The sequence below is a fragment of the Anguilla anguilla genome, chromosome 5 (assembly GCF_013347855.1).
Source record: "Anguilla anguilla isolate fAngAng1 chromosome 5, fAngAng1.pri, whole genome shotgun sequence".
NCBI classification, from domain to species: Eukaryota; Metazoa; Chordata; class Actinopteri; order Anguilliformes; family Anguillidae; genus Anguilla; species Anguilla anguilla.
Window position 1 is genome coordinate 15,089,122 of NC_049205.1, and position 20,146 is coordinate 15,109,267.

Consider the following 20,146-nt stretch of genomic DNA (forward strand, 5'->3'; position numbering starts at 1 on the left):
AGATTTGCCGTATGGACTGTTTATGTGGACAAATGTTATGCTAAGACAAGCTTTTCTTTTTGTAATCAACTTTAAATATATAAATCGTCTTTGAGTGCTCATGGAGATGGTCCCTTTCATTTCTCAGTGTGCTATTTTGACCCTTCCTGCATCCTGCTCCTTTTAGTTAAGGTCATCACACCATAGAAAGGCTGCGGAAGGTTCTACTTTTCAATGTTGCCATTTTGATCATACACACTTTTGGATGAGTTTTAAGGCCATAATTACTTTTGACTGAAATAAGCATTTGGCTTTTTTCATCCTAATGAATGCAGTACCTTTTGCACAACTGATTCTAATATTACTTACTTTCAGTTGCTCTCAGCAATAGGTGATCTTAATACAGCCAAATTGAATGTAGTGTATTTCTTTAAGTGTGCTTGAAGATATAGAGCTATGTCGTCGCCAGTGTATATAGCTTAAATAAAAGATACAAAAATACAAACAAAGATAAATAAAAATATACTTTTCCTATTGACCATTTTCTGCAACTCAGTATGATATTTAGCATGCTGGAATAATTTTATATAGGCACAGATGATAAACTGATCTAAACAGGTGAAACGGCAGCTGCTGTATGGCATTAACGCAGCTGCTTTCTGTAGGGGACTCATCAGACAAACGTGATAAAATAGGAGTTTATGGTTAACCATGTTGAAGAAGCGCCATTTGGTGCATAAATATAGGCCTACGGTTCCGAATTTAAACGTTGGTACGTTTTATGTTTTATATTTGCCTACATCGGTACAATCTGATGAAGTTCTGGAGAAACACGCTACTTATTTTAGGCTAAAAGTTCAGGTATATAACAGATCAAGTTTATTATTAATTTCTTTGATGTTTATTGTCTGAAAAGGATAATGAGATAACAATAAGCTCATACATTTCAATATATCGGCTTGTTGTATGCAGCATAACTAATCCTCTAAAAAGACAAAGGAAAATTATAACTGAGATGGTTTCAGCAGCCCTATTTAAAACCTTGTTTCTCATTTGAATGTAATGTGTTTCCTCTCTACTTGTATTCCTGCAATGCATGATCTACCTAGTAACATGTATAAATAATGCTGGGTTTAATCATAATTAGCAGCATGAAACATTTTAGAATGTAAATCGACGGAAGCAGGATTATCTTTCATTTGAAATGCGAATACAAAAAAAACTAACTACTTGGAATAGTGGTTCCAAGACTATTCTCAATTTAGACTCGGCTTCGGTGGTCTCTTTTCGTGCAGTTCCTTCTCATCACGCTTTAAGACTCGCACTGTTTTCCCAGATTTCACATTCACGTGCAGCCTGCTTTTGCCTCACTCAGACATTCTGTCGCCAGGCGTGTGACGTAACCTGCGCTAGGAGCTCCCACTACGAATGGTTTTCCTCCGCTGTCAGGGCAGACTTGAGAATAATCTAGTTCCATCTGAATCGTTCAATATTTTTGTTCATTACATTAGCTACAATCCCGTCCTTACATTTATGTACAAACAAAATGATCACACAATGTACAGACACACATGTTACGTATCCCACAAAGTATGAGGACTATGTGCGACTTTATAGGCTACTCTCACTCAAAAGTTGATGGGTGGCTGATGAATTCTATTTCCAGTTTTGGTGGATATAGCCCATACACTCTAGCTGTAGTGCACATGTAGATGTTAATTCTGATTTTATACAGAGCTGCTGGACTAATTAATACGGATTAATTTAAGTGATTGTGTTTTATGAATGTTCACATGCAAGACGAGAGTTAAACATTTTTTTAAATTTCTCTGTTTATATATATATATATATATATATATATATATATATATATTTTTTTTTTTTAATTGCATGAACACCTATTTTAAACTATTAGTATGAAATGCGCCAGTTTGATTCATTAATGAGTCTTTGTTCTGGCGCGACAGAGGTAACCTGCGGTTAGCTTTTTTGTCCAGCCCCAATAAAGTAATCACCATGCTTGACATAGGTTGATCGTGATAACGCATTTGAAAATTAACAGACTACTGTATGAGCAAGACATTGCACTGGTAAAATTATGAGATAAATTATTTAATCAAGTAGAAAATACTTTTTTTAAAGAAGTAAAAACGTGTTGATAATTAAGTTATATTTCATGGTCCGGGCGCATTGTCTATTTGTTTTAGAAAGTAACTACCAGCTAGAGTTAAGAATGACAGAATTAGCCGTTACACATGAACCACATGCATGTGTTGCCTCCCTTTAAATACTTCTGACTTTTAAAAATTTCAAAATGCTAATTGTTGCACAGAAAATGACAATAAAGGGGTAACTGCAACAAAACTTTTACAGTCTTTTTTCATATCCTCCCAAAAAGACACACCTTTTACACATCTACTTCCTATGCCAATGCGATGACAGGCAACACGAAAAATTGCAAAACACATGCATAAATATGAACCAATCACATATACAATACGAGTATGTTTTATTTTTGTAATTGACAAAGGCTTTTGATAACTGATTTTCCACAGTACACATAATGAACATTGACTAAATATTCTGGAACAGCACCTCAACAAAATATGCCAAACAGCTGATACTGTCTGCAAATCAGGCTTCTACATCTGACATATAGTTGTGTGTTTGCACTTTTTTTTTTTTTGCCCTTGCCTTACATATCAGATTTGTGCATTTGGACAAATACTGCATTTCTCCTCTGGTTGCTGCACTCCATGTTCCATCTGACCTGATAACCAACTCTATGAAAGAGTAACTACGACTCCTGCAAGCTTCTTATGGGATATTAATTATTGGTAGAATGTTGGTGACAGAAGATGCATGATGGAGTGTTTACATTGAGATCAGATAGAATCAGACGCAGACTTCCTCCAGATATGATTTGAATCAAATTAGCACAAATCCAATCCATATTCAATTCCATCAAATGCAACATATCTGATTTGTCATGAAAACAGATATGTGCTGCTTAGAAAGACAATTATGAGCAAGAGGCTCTGATGGAACTTTCATAAAACAGTCTGGGGGAGACTTATGGTAGAACTGAACATTCCAAAGGTGCGTGCTACCGGAACATTCTGGTAGAAAATGTTAACTGAACTATTTAAATTTTTGTTGGCCAAAGTATGACACGTGAAACTCCATAAATAACTCGCTTCTGCAAGAGAATTGAAACATTCTGCCCTCCACCCACACATTTTCCTCTTTAAAAATGTCAGAGCAACCAATTTGTCACCTGAACAGAACTGAGTTTAAATTAATACCATCAAAACAAAGTCTGTTGACTCAGTGTTAAAAAGCTGTTCTTTGGGCAGGACCGAAGCAACACTACAGACAAAGAGCAACAGTATTCACATCTGATATCATGTCTGCGCTGACCCAATCTAAGCAATCAAACAGATGCACAAACACAACTAAAGTACTGGTAATATCCATTTGATTAAATCCTGCTGATGGAAGAGGGCATCAGAAAGTCCCAGATGGGTAGCTATACACCATTTGTTTTCAGTGACTCAAAGGTGTGGAAAAAATCAAATCATTTTCCAGTGAAGATCAACACCTTTTGGATTTATGAAAATATGTAGTTTAGAATGAGACTGTCTCATAGAAAAAGCATTTTCCAGTATACTGAGGCTTTTGTCATAATTGAATAATCAAAGCTTGATAAGCCCCCTTAGATAGATTTATTATTTTATGATATGGCTCAAAATACCAAACACAGACAGCATATGCGGTGTCACGGCAAGCTAAGACTTTGCTCCAAAAAAAAAAAAAAGCATAACATTTATGCTCATGCACTTTGTTGCTGCAAATATTTGGTCAGATGTGGACTCAGAGGAAGTAGTCATTATTTCCTCAAGTTCTGATTAATCACTTATACTGCAAGTAGTATCAGTACCAGATGTGTCAGATAATATATTGTCATGTTCAAAGGACTGTTGCCATTTCAACTCAAGCTGACTACCAGCATTTCAAAAACAACCCGGTACTACAAATGACATACTCTCACAATGGACTTGGCATAAAATGGACATGGCACTGTTGACCAGCTGGCTGAACTCAAGGAAAGAATACATTGTTACATTGTTATACAGTTACATAATCTCTTCCATCCACTGTGCATGAACATGTTAATGTCTAAAAGCGGGGCTCCTGGACCGCCCAGACTGGATCCCGCGGACTGATACTGAATGGTGTGCGGAGGGTGAGGCGGTTCGCGACTCACTGACGCCAGGGAGAGCAGCCTGAGCCAGGCTGTGTGGAGGTTTGGAAGCGAGTTACGGTGCGCACCGCGATCGCTTCGCATTGGAGGTAAACTTTACTCCACTTATCTGAACATAACAGAAAAAGTTACCTTGAACCGGTCTCTCTTCTTACCACATTTACTGAATGGTAAATTATATGATTGAATGCTTCTTTTGAATGTTTCTTAAGGGTTGCACGCTTTTTAATTTGAGTCTTCAAACTTTGAGTCATACTGGAGAGCTAGCCATCAAGTTAGCTTGCTAATTACCATAGCAGTGTTTATCGTGTGCGGTATTTTTAAAACGAGTGATTGCGTCTCGAGTTTGCGTCTCTTGCTGTGATATTTCTGTTTAATGCATTGAAAACGACAGAAGGCATTTGAATGTGTGTTTAGTAACTATATTTGTTTAGCTCATGCGGACGTTTTTGTTTTGCATGCTGTTAAGATTTTGTTTAGTTTCTTGATGTTTGTAAGTCATGAATATACCTGCAGAGTCTAACCGCAAGATGTCAGACTCAGGGTGAATTCACATTTTAGCATTGAAATCTTAAAATTCTGCTGTTGTGCATGCTTCCAATTATAGTGAGAATGTTTTGTAGATATTTTGTGCACACAGGCATAGCCAGTGTAAAATTGCTTTTCTCTGCTGTATTCATTGCAGTTGCAAAGTATTATTATGGACCATCAATACAAGAATACAAAATACAGCCAGGTTGGGAGTTGGCAAGCACAATTTAAGTTGCGAGGTAAAGCTATATCTCGATGTGTATGAAAATAGAATAATTGATGAGTAATTGTTGAGTAAGTTGGATGAGGAGTTGAATAATTTGTTGCCAGGGCATTGCAGGGGGCACGGCTGATCCTCAGCTCTTGGGGGAGGGGGGGGGGGGTGTTGTGTGCGAAGTCGCTGTTGGCTGGAGGGATATTGTATGTTCTTTATGTGGAGCTTTCTTTGGTTACTTTGATATCTGCTCAGAATCCAGTGACAAATTGTCCCTTGGTTGTGTGTGTGTGTGTGTGTGTGTGTGTGTGTGTGTGTGTGTGTGTGTGCGTGGTGTGTGCATGGTTGTGTGTGTGAGTGTGTGTGTGTGTGTGTCCGTGTGTATGTGTTCGTGCACCGTTGTGTGTGTGAACATGCGCATATGCCTGCATGTATGCCCTTGTGATGGCTTGGCATCCTGTATAGGGTGTGGCCCCTCTGGTCATGGACCCCCTGTGCTGTGATGCTCCACAAGGAGAACAGGCTTAGATGGGTATATGGATATGGATGACGATGGGCCACATTTGAGCACTGAGTCGGTTTTCCTTAGCTTCCGTGTTTATTGTGAGCATCCAGGCCTTTGTGCTGCACAGGACAAGAACCACTGTGCAGCTCAGGATGAATGTCTTCTCATCACCCAGCCCCACAGATCAGATCTGTCCTTGTGCTCGATTTAATTCAGTCCTCCTCTTATTTCTTTGAAGAACCCGGATGCTCTTTGGATACCGAGTTGCAGTTGCCGCTTTTGCACACTTGCTTTTTATACTGCCGCAACACCGGAGCTTCTGACATCACGCATCGTGCGATGATTGAAATCTTAGGAAGCATAATGGAAATTGCGAGCGCATTGCTGTTTGCGTGGGGTGGTGTGTAAATTACTCCGCTGTATATGCAGCGGAGTGGTTTGATGCTCGGAATTCTGTACGCCGTGCGTAATGGTGAGAGCGAGGATTACAACAGAAATGATGAAACGCGGACCACCCACCGCCAGCTTTATGTCTCACACTGTGGCCCTCTCTGCATAATGATGCAGCCCAGATCAGGCTCTGTACATTCGCAGAACACGTCCACACACACTCTGTGTGCGTCTCTGTGTGCGTAGTTTTTATGGAGAGAATTTAAATTGGTGATCAAAATTCAAAGCATCGTCTGATTATTTTGTTTTAATATAGTAATATTTAATATTTTAATTATTGGCCTTTCTGTCGGAATAGAATTGTGTGTGTGTATGTGTGTGTGTGTACGTTTTTTCCCCCTGTTGTCCCACACTGATTGGGATGTCTGGCTCATGCTGTCCGAACGGTAGAGAGCCCCTGATTTATACGGAAAGCTAAGCGCTGCTCTCGACCCGTGTCAGGAACGCGCACCGTGTTGTCACGGAGAACGCTGGACCTCCATATGCCGGGCCTCCAGAGGACAGACACACCTGCCGCCTTTCATTATGGTCTGCCCGGGACTTGCATGTTAAGGGTTCTCCCTCACAAGGTCGCTGTCGCAGGTCAGGAGCAGTGCGTGCCGCCAGCATTGAGCTGCAGCCTGAGGCAGCAGATCCACGCCTGCCGTCCTCCATCATAGAGACTGGAAATGTCCGTCTGCATTCAGCACTCTGCGTTACCGTTCACCAGCTCGCCGTTACCAGTGTGCACGTCCGTCCAGGTGTTCATACAGTTAATGTAAGTCGGAAGGCCTCGGCGTTGATTATTAGGGTGAGCAGATTTGCCTACAGGGATCTTCATTAGTGTCGATCGGATTGGAAAAGGCGCAGACGACGAGTGTGGCGCTAGAACGCGGTGTTGTTTGGGGTGTGACCCAGAGCAGGCCGCGCATATTAAACCGCAGTACGGCCGGGCCTCTCCCGGCCCTCTCACGGGCGGAGGCCGTAACCGAGCGGGCAGGCTAATGGAGGCCCCCCATCACAGCCTTGATAAATAATGTAAGACGCGCATAATGCAGGGTCCCCCGGGAGCTCCCCGGAGAGCAGCATTACTGCATCCCCCCCCCCCGCCCCCCCCCCCCCCCCCTCCGCTGCAGGAGATCCTGAGTCGATTAGCGGCACAGAGCCATCCGGGCGGGCAGCGGCAGCACCGGGCAGGCGGTCGGTCAGTCATGTCGCACGGCGCTGGCTTTCCGTGAACACCCGACTGCGAGCGTTTACAGGAAGGCGCTCGCGCACGCACGCTCACTCACTTCCTCTCTCTTTAATTGCTGTGTTTTGTCAGGCTTTATAGCGGAGGGGGTGGAAACGGATCGTTTGCTTCAACCAGCCGTGGTCATTAAGGCGCGTCGGCAAAGCGAACGGTGCATTTAGGGCCGGGGAAAATGGCGGCTTAAAGGTTTTCAAAAAATTTTTATTATTATTTTAATTGGGATGGGAGACGGAGAATCTGAGGTGGAATGGAAGGTGACCGCGGGGTTTCTGTTCACTTCTCAGTCTTTCTCTTATGGCTAGGCATGGATACGCACTGCTAGCGCTGAAACGCGACCCGCCGCCCCGTAGCGGTCGCGCGTTCCTCTCGCTCCCGGCGGTCGGGCGCCTCGGCGCGTCGCGTTTCAGGGCTGCCGTGTTGACGTCTGCCGAGCCGCACTCGGCTGGAGCGAGGGCGCCGTTTATTTTGTCTGCTGAACGGGGCGACCCGCAAACCAGCCTGGTCTCCAACGTCAACAGGACGCGCGTCTCGACCCCTGTGCGAATGAATCACCGATTGTGCGACTGCGAACGGCGGTTGTGCTCCCGGATCCGGACGGCTTTACCCGCGATCTGGAGCGGTGTGGAATTTGATTTAACGCCGTGTGTTACAGCTGGACAGCTGGTCGAAGATCCTCGGGCTGTCGGCGGCAGTCATATGGACATCATGGTGGCAGATTTGTGGGTTGGCGTCGTGTGCATAAAGGGCGTGGCAGCAGAAGGTGTCTGTAAAGGGCGTGGTCGGAAATGTCCAGCTCTGTGCTGGAGCTGTTAAGTATATCAGAAGAATAAAAATTCCCAAAAAGCGTATTCATGGATAGATATTTACAGCTTCTGTGGATTCTAAACCTAGTGGAAGGCAAATGAATGAGTTTGGCTGAGTTCTTTTCTAAGGAGAACTTCCAGGATGAGCTCTTAGGATTTTCCATGATTGGAGTGTCTTCTATTAGGGAATATCATTCACTGTGAAGTAGGGATGGGCGATATGCCCGGAAAATCATACCATGCTTTTTCCAGATGTTTAAATGATATGCACAATAGCCTACATGTCACAATATATTGTATTCATATTGTTGGTTAATAAACAATGCAATCATATTAGCACGATCAGTAAACAAAGAATTTCATGTTCTCATTGTTTCACTGTCTCGTCTGTTTCTCTGAATATATTGGAAAGTCCTAAACTTAACCTGAAAATATTTATTCCTAATTTCGAATCATTTGGGCACATGGTTTCAAAGTTGTTGGTATGCCCATGCTAATGTTGATTCATTCTGTTCATTTGTAGAAGTGCATTTGTGTTGCTCATTACTGTGGAATGCCGTGGAAAACATATGCCTTGGTTGGCACGCCTTGCTGCAAGTGAGCATAGGTGAGAAAATGGAATCCACTTCTACATTTACAATCAGTGATGAGTCTGCTTGAGTCACAAGCTCAATAAAGACTCGCTTTTTTTTGGCCTTGGCCGCTTTGAAGAGAATGTTTAGCGAGTTGACGGAAATAACGATCTGAAAGCTGGCCTGATTTTGAACGATACGTCATGGGGGGAAAATACTAAGCAGTTAGCAGTTTTACTGCAGTTCTACTTCAAACGTAGTGATAAAATCCATCATGCTTGATTGAAGTATCATTGTCGCTAATCAAGGCTTTTTAAAGAAGATTGGTTAGCCTGTTAGCTGGATAGTCAGTTTTCAGAAAGGTTTGAAGGACGGTCTCCACGAGACAGTCTTTGCCTGAAAAGGCATATCATGGTTGAAATTGTACTGGTGCTGATATAAAAGCATCATATCTTCCAGCTCTGTTCTGAAGCGCTTCCTGAGGTTAGTAGCGGTAGCCTCGGCCTTTATTGTTTATTGTGTAAATAGCATTGACCCTTCATATCGAAGCTACAGTGAGAGTATTGTTCTTTATTTGCAGTGAAGCAAATCCTGCATGATCCACACAGGTGTGCGGGTGTTCCTTCATTTATATTGAGGCAACGTAGCAGTGAATGGCTCCTCAGTTGACAGGACAGTACTGAAATCCGTAACTCAGCTCTTGGTAGTGTCAGAGAAATCACATAGATATATGCGTATTCCCGTAAACTCCCCCTCCCTGTTCTCCACCCCCATCGCAGGCGCACAGCTGCGAGGCAGAAAAAAACACGGGGACAGGAAGTGATGTCAGTCATGGAGTGAAAAAGAGGGAAATGGCAGGTTGAACATGGCACAGTAGGCGTGGGCAGAAATGTCCCTTCAAAGACATTTCCTTTCACGCAGCTCGCCCACACGGACGCCCTTCCCAGAAAAAGCCCCCCTCCCCCCCCCCAGCAGCGGGAACCAGCCCCGCGGGGGCTAAATTTAGGAGAAGATTCCGGCTTTTCCCGCGCCCGCAGACTGGCAGGCCCGGCGGGCCCGTCCCCGTGGCAGCGAGCGGCACCTGCTCTCCCAGCCCCGGGGCTTCACGGCGGATAAAAGCGTCTCGTCTCTCAGCGGCGGCCCAAAAATAACGCATTACTCACGCCAAGAAACGACGATAAGAACACGGGCGGCGCTAAAAAAAGGCTCCACGCGCGCGTCTAAAACATCTCCCTCCTCCCGTGCGCGGATAAAACAGCGGTCATGTGAGCGCGAATACAAGCCAGGGACTGGCGGGGTGGGGTGGGGTGGGGTAGGGGTGGTTGGGGGGAGTGGATGGACAGAAAAGATGTCCGCTGGTGATTTTGTTTCTCGCTAGCAGGAAATTGAATCCACTTCTACATTTACTGTCAGAGATGACTCCGCTTGAGTCACGAGCTCAATGAAGAGTCACTGCAGCTGAGAATGTTTTGGGCCGCTTTGAAGGGAACGTTTAGCGAGTTGATGGCAATAACGGTGTGAAACTTGGACTGATTTTGAATGGTACAGACTTTGCTCTGAGGTGTCTGTAAGCTGGGCATGTTTGGGGAGAACATGGCGGAGAAAGGCTGTTTTTCCCTCTGACGGCTGAAGGCCAGGAACATTCGGAATTACCGCGTCCTTAGCCAGGCAAGGGTTCCCTGGGGACCGACCCTCTGCGGCCCACAGTGTGCCACCCAGCTGGCAGGTCTTACCTCCCTTGTTTTTAGAAAAGAGAATTTGTGAAATTCAATCTAATTTCTGTGGCAGCTCACTGTCGTTGGGTTGGCTCCACGTTAGCCTCCCAGAGTACTGGTTTCTTTGCTTCTGTAATGGCTTCATGAGTGTGCCTCTGAATATGGCTTTTGGGATAGCACGGGATGGCCTTTATTCACCTATCTCCTTCCTTTCAGTTGCTATACAGGTTGTGATTACAGGAAGATGGTGCTTGTTCTCTAAAAGTTTGTTGTTTGTGATATTGTCTAATGGGCAAATAACTATGGGCAAATAACCTATGTCATCTGTGATGGGGAATCTTTACTGTATGTTTGCTTTCTATTCTTTACCCTGATGGGAAACTGTCACCACAATACAAAGTCAATAAATATTAATGGTATACCACTGGTTAAATGCATGCATATGCTGGGTATGGAAGTGAGGATTTGTCGGATATGCATTTTTGAATCCTTTGGTCATACAAGTGCAAAACGCCTTTGAATGATCTCCAAATACCAAACATTTGTTGGAATTGTGCACTTGCCATTAAGTTTCTCAAGAAGGTATTACGTCATGAAAAATTTTGCCGGTTGTGTCAGGTCATTGAATCAATAGTTCAGTGACATCATTCTGAGTCGAACTATGAATCCCCATCTTGCACTGGGAGGGGTTACCAATGAGTCCCATGGGGTTTGACCTGAGCGTATAAAACCCGTGAGAGCACCCCCGTCAGCCGCAGTCGTAAATCCGACCTGTTTCTCTCTTTCAGGTGTCCCGACCTGCCCCGGAGAAGGAGGACTGAGCCTCATCGCCACGTTCGTCCCGCGAGGGTCCGAGAGCGAGAGACAGAGAGAGAGAGAGAGAGAGCCCGCGCTGGTCCGCTCAACCCGACGGTCTCGATAAGGGGTCGGGGCCTCAGCGTCCTCAAAGGAGATCGGGGCGCGGGGAGGGGGGGCGATGAACGTCACCAGCCTGTTCTCCTTCACCAGCCCAGCAGTGAAGAGGCTGCTGGGCTGGAAGCAGGGCGACGAGGAGGAGAAGTGGGCCGAGAAGGCGGTGGACGCCCTGGTGAAGAAGCTGAAGAAGAAGAAGGGCGCCATGGAGGAGCTGGAGCGGGCGCTCAGCTGCCCCGGCCAGCCCAGCAGCTGCGTCACCATCCCGCGCTCGCTGGACGGCCGGCTCCAGGTGTCCCACCGCAAGGGCCTGCCGCACGTCATCTACTGCCGCGTGTGGCGCTGGCCCGACCTGCAGTCGCACCACGAGCTCAAGGCCCTGGAGTGCTGCGAGTTCCCCTTCGGCTCCAAGCAGAAGGACGTCTGCATCAACCCCTACCACTACAAGAGAGTGGACAGCCCCGGTGAGCCGCCGTGCCGCTAGGTTTGCTAGCCGTGCCGCTAGGTGTGCTGGCCGCGCCGCTCGGTTTGCTAGCCGCTTCCGTCGAACACCAGCATTTAGATGTACGGAGCCCTGTTAGCGCAGGCTAACCGGATCATTAAACAGTGTGAATGCGTGTATAAATCTGTATATACAGCTAATGCTGAGGGCCAAAACATTCGTAGGTGTATTTCAGACCGTGTTTTCAGTAATTGCGTTTAAACAGTTTGAAGCCCCGAGTGGCCACCTGCTCAACATTGATACGGTTCTGTTAGTCAAAACGTAATAGGTGTCAAAGAGGCTAGCTTATAACCAGGGGAGGTGGTATTTAATGCAGTCATCATTCTAAGCATAATATGTGCACCGCAGGTGATAGACCGTTTAGGGAGGAAAAGGTGGCTATTTATTTTAAATGCATTGAAATGGAATTCAATTAATTGGAAATACCCTTTTGTGCTCATTGTAAGTCGCTCTGGATAAGAGCGTCAGCTAGCGTGAATGCTAAAACGTAAATGTACCATATAACATTACCAGCTGGTGATTTATGCGGTGCTTATGAGCAGGTTCACACCCTGCTCAGTCTTTGTGTAATGTAGCTCTTGAGATTTGCACTGTTCGTGTTAAAAGTGATGCATTTATCATGTTATCTTTTGGTATTTTAATTTGAATAGGCTTTCTATCTAACTGATAAGAGCTTTATTTGGAAGTCTGTCTTAACATATTCTGTTCCTTCTTATAGTCTGTCTTAGGCTGCCTTCATGCTGCACCTAAATAAAGTTCAGAGTTCCCTTTTCTGCACTTAATACAACCAAAGTCATACACAGCATGGTTAAGAGCAGCAGAAAGAGCCAGTCAGCCCCACTGGAAATGGACAGTTATGACTAACCTTAGCTTGCAAATGAACAGTAGCTTCTGTTTCTAAAAGGTAAGTGCACTTGAATGAATGGCAGTAATTGCATTGTGGATAATAGCAATGGAAAGTTACACCATTGATATAGCTTCCAGCACGCTTAGCAGGCCTCCTTAAAGACGCTGGAGCCAGAACCCTGCTTTGATGCCTGCAGTCATCGTCTCAGCATCCGTAGTATGCATCACCCTTGCATTAGCGCATGGCGGCCATGTGAAATTGAATTGCGTTCTGTTCCTCTGCTGCTGTTATGCACGTGCACTGGCACCAACACAAAAGCGCCTTCCACAGATTACCCAGTGCTCCCTGTTAGCTGCAACCATCTTCAAGCCATAAGGGGTGTGTGTAATTGTTACCTTAGGCCTTTCTTCAGGGATTCACTGGTCTGTAGATGTGTTTTACTTCTACGCATGACTGGCTGTTCATTCTTTCCTCATGTTTTCGACGTGTCACGCTGTCCTGTCACTGGGGTGTCCCCTCTTACCTGGATGTGTCACACTGTCTCTCTGTCACCTGGACATGTCACACTGTCCACTGTCAACTGGGCTTGTCAAACTGTCCACGGTCAACTGGGCATGTCAAACTGTCCACTGTCAACTGGGCGTGTCAAACTGTCCACTGTCAACTGGGCATGTCAAACTCTCCACTGTTAACTGGGCTTGTCATACTGTTTACTGTCAACTGGCCATGTCAAACTGTCCACTGTCATCTGGGCATATCACACTGTCCCACTGTATGGCAGGCACTCTGTATTTTTGATGCAATGTCCTTGTAATGATAGAGCCGCAGTATATGAAACGCAGATATTAGTTTTCACTTTCCCGGGCTGAAGCGCTCAGAGCTTGTTTTCTGTCGGCTAAGCAGAAGAAGACGGTCAGCTGACTGGGCAGATACAGTCGTCCACAGAGGGGACAGGAAACGGCCGTGCCAAATGAGAAAATGAGAGCTGTGTTCTGGGCCAGCTGCGTGTGTGTGTGTGAGGGAGGGGGGAGGAACAGGAAGTCTGTTAGGCCTCACAATGGCAGGAAATGATGAAGAGGGCAAAGAGGTGAAACACCTGGCTGGGCCCGCCCACCGCTCCGCCCACGCCGGACTTCACGCGATTGAAAAACAAAACGCGCACTTACTATCGTGCAGTTATCCACCCACCCACGCGAAATTTCACATGCGTCGTAAATCATTTAGAGACACGATTAGTCGTAATTGCTGTGCTGGAAACGCTTGCATGTGATGCGGACACTTGATGCGAACGCACATGACACGGAAACGAGAAATGCAGACACATGATCTCCGTCATCTTAAAGCACTCTTCATGCCCAATTATTCATGCTGGCCTTTGAGTGCTGTTGTAATAGTACATTTAGTTCTTTAGGTGACAGTTTTTCCCAGCATGAATATTAATATTCCCTCATTTTACTTTGTATTGTTGGCGTTATGTACTTGATCAACAATAGAAATGGTATCTGCCAACTGGCAAGATGAGGATGTCGTGTTAAACTGGGTGTGATTTCACTGAAGGAGGCCCTGCCATGACCTTGGCCAGGATCTCCGGTGTGACGGAAAGTCAAAAGGAAAAGTGGAATTGTTAGGAGAATGGGTTTTTTTTGACTGTAGAAGATTTAAACAGAAAATTGGCTTCTGGAGTGTGGAACAACTGCACAGTACTAGTTCAGTTTAAAGATAATGGAAAATTGTCACTTTGCATCTCTTCTTACATAAGCAAGGCTAAAACTCATTGGGAGGCCAAAATGGACGATATTAACTTCTGCATCTTGTGTCTCAAGGGAAAATTGCAGACTTCACACTTACAGAAAGAGAGAGAAAGAGCACGCATCCAGGGCCCTACAGTGCTCCCATTTTTGATGTGTGCTAATTGAGATGCACAAGTGTGCTCTCTCTGAAAAGACTCTAAAAAGTTGAGCTTTAATGTGGCAAACCCTTATGGTGTATTTTTATTTGCCCAGGTTCCGCTACCCCTCAGTGTAGCCAGGGAGTTAGCAACATTTAGGCTTCCTCTAAGTGCACTTCAGCCCAGGCCAGTACTGTTCTGGCTTGCTTTCCCATAAAGACTTCTGCATGGGCAAGAGTGTGTGCACTCATAGTGACACTGCGGAGGAGTGTTTCCACATTCTGACATTTTGATCTCCTGCACTTTTCATGCCCCGTTATTGTGAAAAATGTCACTGACATTTTCCACATACGATGACGCACACATTCTGAAACCAAAAAGGACACAGAAGGATCATGCATTATAAGCATAAGCATTTCGGAATACAGCACACGTGGAAGAGTGAAAAAAATTCAATTGATGTTGTATAGCTAGTTGTACTATTTTTGTATTATTACAGTAATGTAATGAATGAACAACAAATGGCAAAAAAATATAGTCAATGACTAGTGTAGTCATTTCCATGTGCAGTGATTTGAATGGTTGCACGGTGACGTAGATTTGTACGACTGAACAGATGACAGCAGGCCAGCATGGTCATGGGCCAGATGCGATGTGTGACTGTGGCCTGTGGTAGAAAGGCCTCAGCTTTCCTGCCATCAGGGCAGCGTCGCTTACAACCAACTGGATGCAAGAGCTCACTGAGCGCTGACACAAAGGCCTGCTTATCCAGCCCCCATTCCAGGGGCCGAGCATCGCAAACTGAAAGAGCTCCCACTTCCTCGACCGCTGACCGTCGACTGCTCTGTGTTCCCCCTCAGTGCTGCCCCCTGTGCTGGTACCCCGGAACAGCGAGTTCAACGCCAAGCACAGCATGCTGCCGCGCTTCCGCAACCCGCTGCACCAGACGGAGCCGCACATGCCCCACAACGCCACCTTCCCCGACTCCTTCCCCCAGGCCGGCGGGCTCCCCTTCCCCCTCTCCCCCAACAACAGCTACCCCAGCTCTCCAGAGGGGGGCAGCAGCGCCACCTTCCCCCAGTCCCCGTCCAGCTCTGACCCCGGGAGCCCCTTCCACATGCCAGGTGAGCCGCGTCGCTCCGACCCGCATCAAAGAGCGCATCAATATCCATTATGAAATTCTGTTTGTCTGTTTAGCACACAAAAAGCCAGTAACATGTTCACTGATTGGTCGTGGTATTTGTGTTGCTCTAATCATTGGTTGTGTTATTAGATTGGCATGTGCAAATTGGTTTTTCATGCGCTGAAGGTCTTAGTAAATCAGGCCCTATGCACATAATGTTCTTGCATTTTCAGCAGAAACCCCTCCGCCTGCGTACATGCCCCCAGAAGAACAGGTGACTCAGGACTGCCCCCAGCCAATGGACACCGGCCTGCTGGCCCCGCCCCTTCCAGTAGAGATAAGCAGTAGGCCAGGTAACTTATGAGCTCTCTGTAACATTGCCTCTGCTCATTATAGTGTTCTGTGTACTAGAAAACTACAAAATGTCTGTGAACTACAAGACCATGAAACACTGTACATCAGTGTCACCTGCACATGATAGGTGAATGAGAGTGGAGTTGTGTCTCACCCACAGCCTGAACTACCTTCACAACATCACTACACCGCTGGACAGATGGCCTTTGCCGCTGATTGGTCCAGCTATGCATCTCAGTACACCGTACTGAGAGTTCAGTATTGCAGGATAGGATATGAGAGCTAAACATTATCACATTGTGTAGCTCTGGAGTTGGCAGTGTTGAATTCCTTTATTTTAGATCAGGCTCGGCCTTGTTTTTGGATCCATAAGCAGACTGGAAATCCACCTCGCGGGCGTGTGTAACAGTGTTTACATTTGGGCTATTATTCTGAGAGACTTCGTATTTATTGTTACATATCCAGCACAAAATGGCAGCTATACAGAGTCCTGACACGCAGGGGAAACGGAGGAAATATATGGAAATGTTTGTCCAAAGTGGCGCTAGGAGCTGCATCCTGCGTGGGCGGCTAGCTTCCGTTGTCGAAGTAGACAAAACACACCTGCCGGCTAGTGCCCCGGGGCAGAGGAAGCGTGGCAGAAACACGGGCAGGGTAAACATAATCCAGTCCCCCGAGAGCAGCCAGCCGGCACCACCTCTCCCGGATACAGTGCGGCTGGCTGAACTGCCAGCTTTATCTACAGATCTGCTTCCCGCTGCTCACTGCGTCGTTTTGGGTCATTTTAACTGTGTGTGTTTACAGTTTACACAATGACTCTGACCAATGTGAGGCCAAATTACAAGTGTGCTGAATCAGGGAGATGTTTAAATGTTAAAGGTGGAGTGATTACCCATTTCTTGCTCCACCACAAGCTCCCATTTCCTGGTTGGTCTGCATAGATCGTATTTCCAGATGTACCCAGTGTCCTCCCAACAATTTCACATTTTCATGGCGAGATGTATTTGGCAGGGGTTTAATTTCACCACATCTTAAAGGAGAATGTATAAAAAATCTAGCAATTTTGTCATATTAGCCTGGTAACAAGCATATAGAATAATAATAAAGCAAGCTAGCTATGAGTGTAGCAGCTAATTAGCACTCTAGATAAACACATGCAAATAACCATTTCTTTGGTGTGCTGTAACAAAATATTTAAAGTGCAGTTAAGCTAGCATAGGGTCTGATTTAAATAACCAGGAATATTTATTCGGACATACAAATGACAAAGCAGGAGGTGCAGGGACCTTTGTTCTTTACGATTGCTCTGTTGACTTACTGAACGCAGCCAGTCTGTTTCTCAGGTGAGAGTGCATGCAAATAGTCATCTGTCTCAGTCCGGCCACCTAGTGGTGTTACGTGATCCATCCAAAGAAGCAACACACATTTGATTCCCTGCTACAAGTATGCTTTTCTGTTAAGGAGGTGATCTTCTGCACTTCCTGTGGTGTCATGTGACTGTAGATTTCATATGGCTGGGTGAACATCATGTGACTGTGGATGTCATATAACTGTGTGGATATCATGTGACTGGATGTCATGTGACTGTGGATATCATGTTACTCTGGATGTCAAATGACTGTGTGGATGTCATGTGACTGTGTATTTCCTTTGCAGATGTCCAGCCGGTTGCCTATGAGGAGCCCAAGCACTGGTGCTCGATTGTTTACTACGAGCTGAACAACCGCGTGGGGGAGGCTTTCCAGGCCTCGTCCACCAGCGTGCTGGTCGACGGCTTCACCGACCCCTCCAACAACCGCAACCGCTTCTGCCTCGGCCTCCTGTCCAACGTCAACCGCAACTCGACCATCGAGAACACCCGGCGGCACATTGGGAAAGGTAGGAGAAGTGTGGTGGTACAGTCACTGGAGACTCTCATGGGCCTTACGTTTTCAGGCTGCCATTTTGATTTTACACCCAGTTCCTTCCATTGTAACCTGCTAACTCACTAGCTTGATATCAGGCACTATCAATTCAAATGTCCAAACAGTGCAAATAATATGATTTCCAATGGTTTGTAATTTAAGCTCACTACCAAAAGTCAGTTTTCTTCTAATGGTACAATTATATTTGCTTGTGCACACAGAACACAAGCAGCGCCTCTGAAGTATTTTCCTCCACTGTTCAGTCTTCCGAGCAGCCTGGCCTTGGGGATTTTTATTACGGCAACAATAATAATCATTTGGAGCACGTCATTTGGAAGCGATATAAATATAAACCTCATTTGAGTGGGAGTGCTTGCATCCTGCACACAGCGCTGCAGGAAGTGATTACATCACTCGACCTTTATGTGTAGTCCAGTGTGAGGGAGTGCGATGGTTTTGCGCGTTTAAAAGCTACTCAGCGAATGATGTAATGGGCATCAGTGCTCCAGGCTTACGGGTAGAGGGGCGAATTCAGGAGCAATTAGCGGCGCTCTCAGCTAGCGTTTCTCCCTCAGGCGTGCACCTGTACTACGTGGGGGGCGAGGTGTACGCCGAGTGCCTGAGCGACAGCAGCATCTTCGTCCAGAGCCGCAACTGCAACTACCACCACGGCTTCCACCCCACCACCGTCTGCAAGATCCCCAGCGGCTGCAGCCTCAAGATCTTCAACAACCAGGAGTTCGCCGAGCTCCTCGCCCAGTCCGTCAACCACGGCTTCGAGGCCGTCTACGAGCTCACCAAGATGTGCACCATCCGCATGAGCTTCGTCAAGGTAGCGCGCCGGGGGCTGCATTCGTGTGCATGCGAACACATATGCACTAGCCTGAGGAGATACCTTCATGTATATGCATATCCACACGCATGCTCTCTCTCTCTCTCTCACATGCACACACGCATAGCCATCACACAGACACACGCACGCACACACAGACACACGCACGCACAACTGCATAGGCATCACACACACACACACACACACACACCCATGCATAAAGGCATAGGCATCACACACGCTCTCTTTCACACACACGCACACACACACATACACACACAACCATACGAACACACATACATAATTCCAGTTAATATGGCTTCAGTCTGCATTTTCATGCAGACCATACCATCAGCAGGTCAGGTAAAATTGCAGACTAATTAATTTTGTTGATCCTTATTGTGGATTTTAGGGGCAGCTGGGGAATTAAAGACTGCATGAGTATGATGTGTGATTAATGTGCAGCGGTGCTTGTGGCTGTGTTCCAGGGCTGGGGTGCCGAGTATCACCGGCAGGATGTCACCAGCACCCCCTGCTGGATCGAGATTCACCTGCACGGTCCCCTGCAGTGGCTGGATAAAGTGCTCACTCAAATGGGGTCCCCCCACAACCCCATCTCTTCAGTGTCCTAGACTTAACTGGGACCATTGCTGGACTACATCAGTGCCCTAGACTGATCTGGGAACAGTGCTGGACTGCATACTATATTGAAAATTGAGTGCCAGTACTGGGATTTTTTGAAGGGTGGGGGGGGGGGGTGTTTTACTTGAAGGACGTCCGAATCGGGCACATGGCAGACTAGTGGGTGGGGGGTTGGGGGGGTGACTAAGTTTCTGGAAGTTACTTGATATTTGTGACCAACTGTAATAATTAGACCATTATACTCATTGCCAGTTCCCTCCTGCTCTCGTTCTAGCCCTTTCCATTTCATCATGTTTCCAGTTTACACTACAGTATTCCATGGCTGACCCAGGGTAATCTCGAGGTGCTAGCAGTTGTACACCTGCGCAGAACAGAGGGCAACTGGGCTAAATAAAAAGCATTTAGAGTGGTCATATCAAAAAAAGGAATTTAAATACAATTTGTTTATGGCTATATTAGGACAGCAGTTAAAGTAAACGTCTCCCAGATGCGTCCTCGTTCTTTTGTAGAACTGAAAAAAATAATAAATGTAGCACACAGTTCCAGTTGAGGACCTCATAGCTGGGTAGGGGTGGGAGGGGCGGGGGGGCGGGAGGGGGAGGCCGGGAGGGGGAGGGGGGGGTGTAGTGTTGGTAAGGTGGGGAAAAAAATGTGTGTATTTCTCAATTTGCATTATCGTAATGTTCCGCTGAGTGTTTAGATAAACTGACTGTTAGAATAAGTGCTGTGCAATCTCTGGAAGTGTAGTGCTGTTTGAATAGAGGTGCCGGTGTCCGCTGTTGCTAATAACGCGATGACGCGCGGCCACAGCGGAGTATTTCTGAGCAGCGCACGGTACAGCTTGTGTTTACGGCTGCCTTGTGGAAAATTCTGTCCAT

At 46.1% G+C, this 20,146-nt stretch overlaps 1 protein-coding gene across 4 annotated transcripts; it reads left to right on the forward strand.

Moving 5' to 3' along the window:
• Positions 1–4,201: 4,201 nt before the first annotated feature.
• On the forward strand, positions 4,202–19,789 carry smad1 (SMAD family member 1). Of its 4 annotated transcripts, none has more exons than XM_035420083.1 (7): positions 4,202–4,332; positions 11,053–11,640; positions 15,274–15,537; positions 15,770–15,889; positions 17,547–17,768; positions 18,370–18,626; positions 19,115–19,789. In XM_035420083.1, exons 2-7 carry the CDS (start codon positions 11,241–11,243, stop codon positions 19,256–19,258), a joined length of 1,407 nt encoding a protein of 468 aa, XP_035275974.1. In that variant the 5' UTR covers positions 4,202–4,332; positions 11,053–11,240; the 3' UTR covers positions 19,259–19,789. The 4 variants fall into 4 exon arrangements, with proteins under 4 accessions (XP_035275974.1, XP_035275977.1, XP_035275975.1 ...); XM_035420086.1 differs by having other exon boundaries at positions 15,773–15,889; XM_035420084.1 differs by having other exon boundaries at positions 4,261–4,413.
• The last annotated feature ends 357 nt before the right edge of the window (positions 19,790–20,146 follow it).

Coding starts and splice junctions, on each gene's coding strand:
- smad1 (XM_035420083.1), top strand. CDS start 11,241: ATGAACGTCACCAGCCTGTTCTCCTTCACCAGCCCAGCAGTGAAGAGG. Junction 11,641..15,273: donor CAAGAGAGTGGACAGCCCCG/GTGAGCCGCCGT, acceptor GTTCCCCCTCAG/TGCTGCCCCCTGTGCTGGTA. Junction 15,538..15,769: donor GAGCCCCTTCCACATGCCAG/GTGAGCCGCGTC, acceptor TTGCATTTTCAG/CAGAAACCCCTCCGCCTGCG.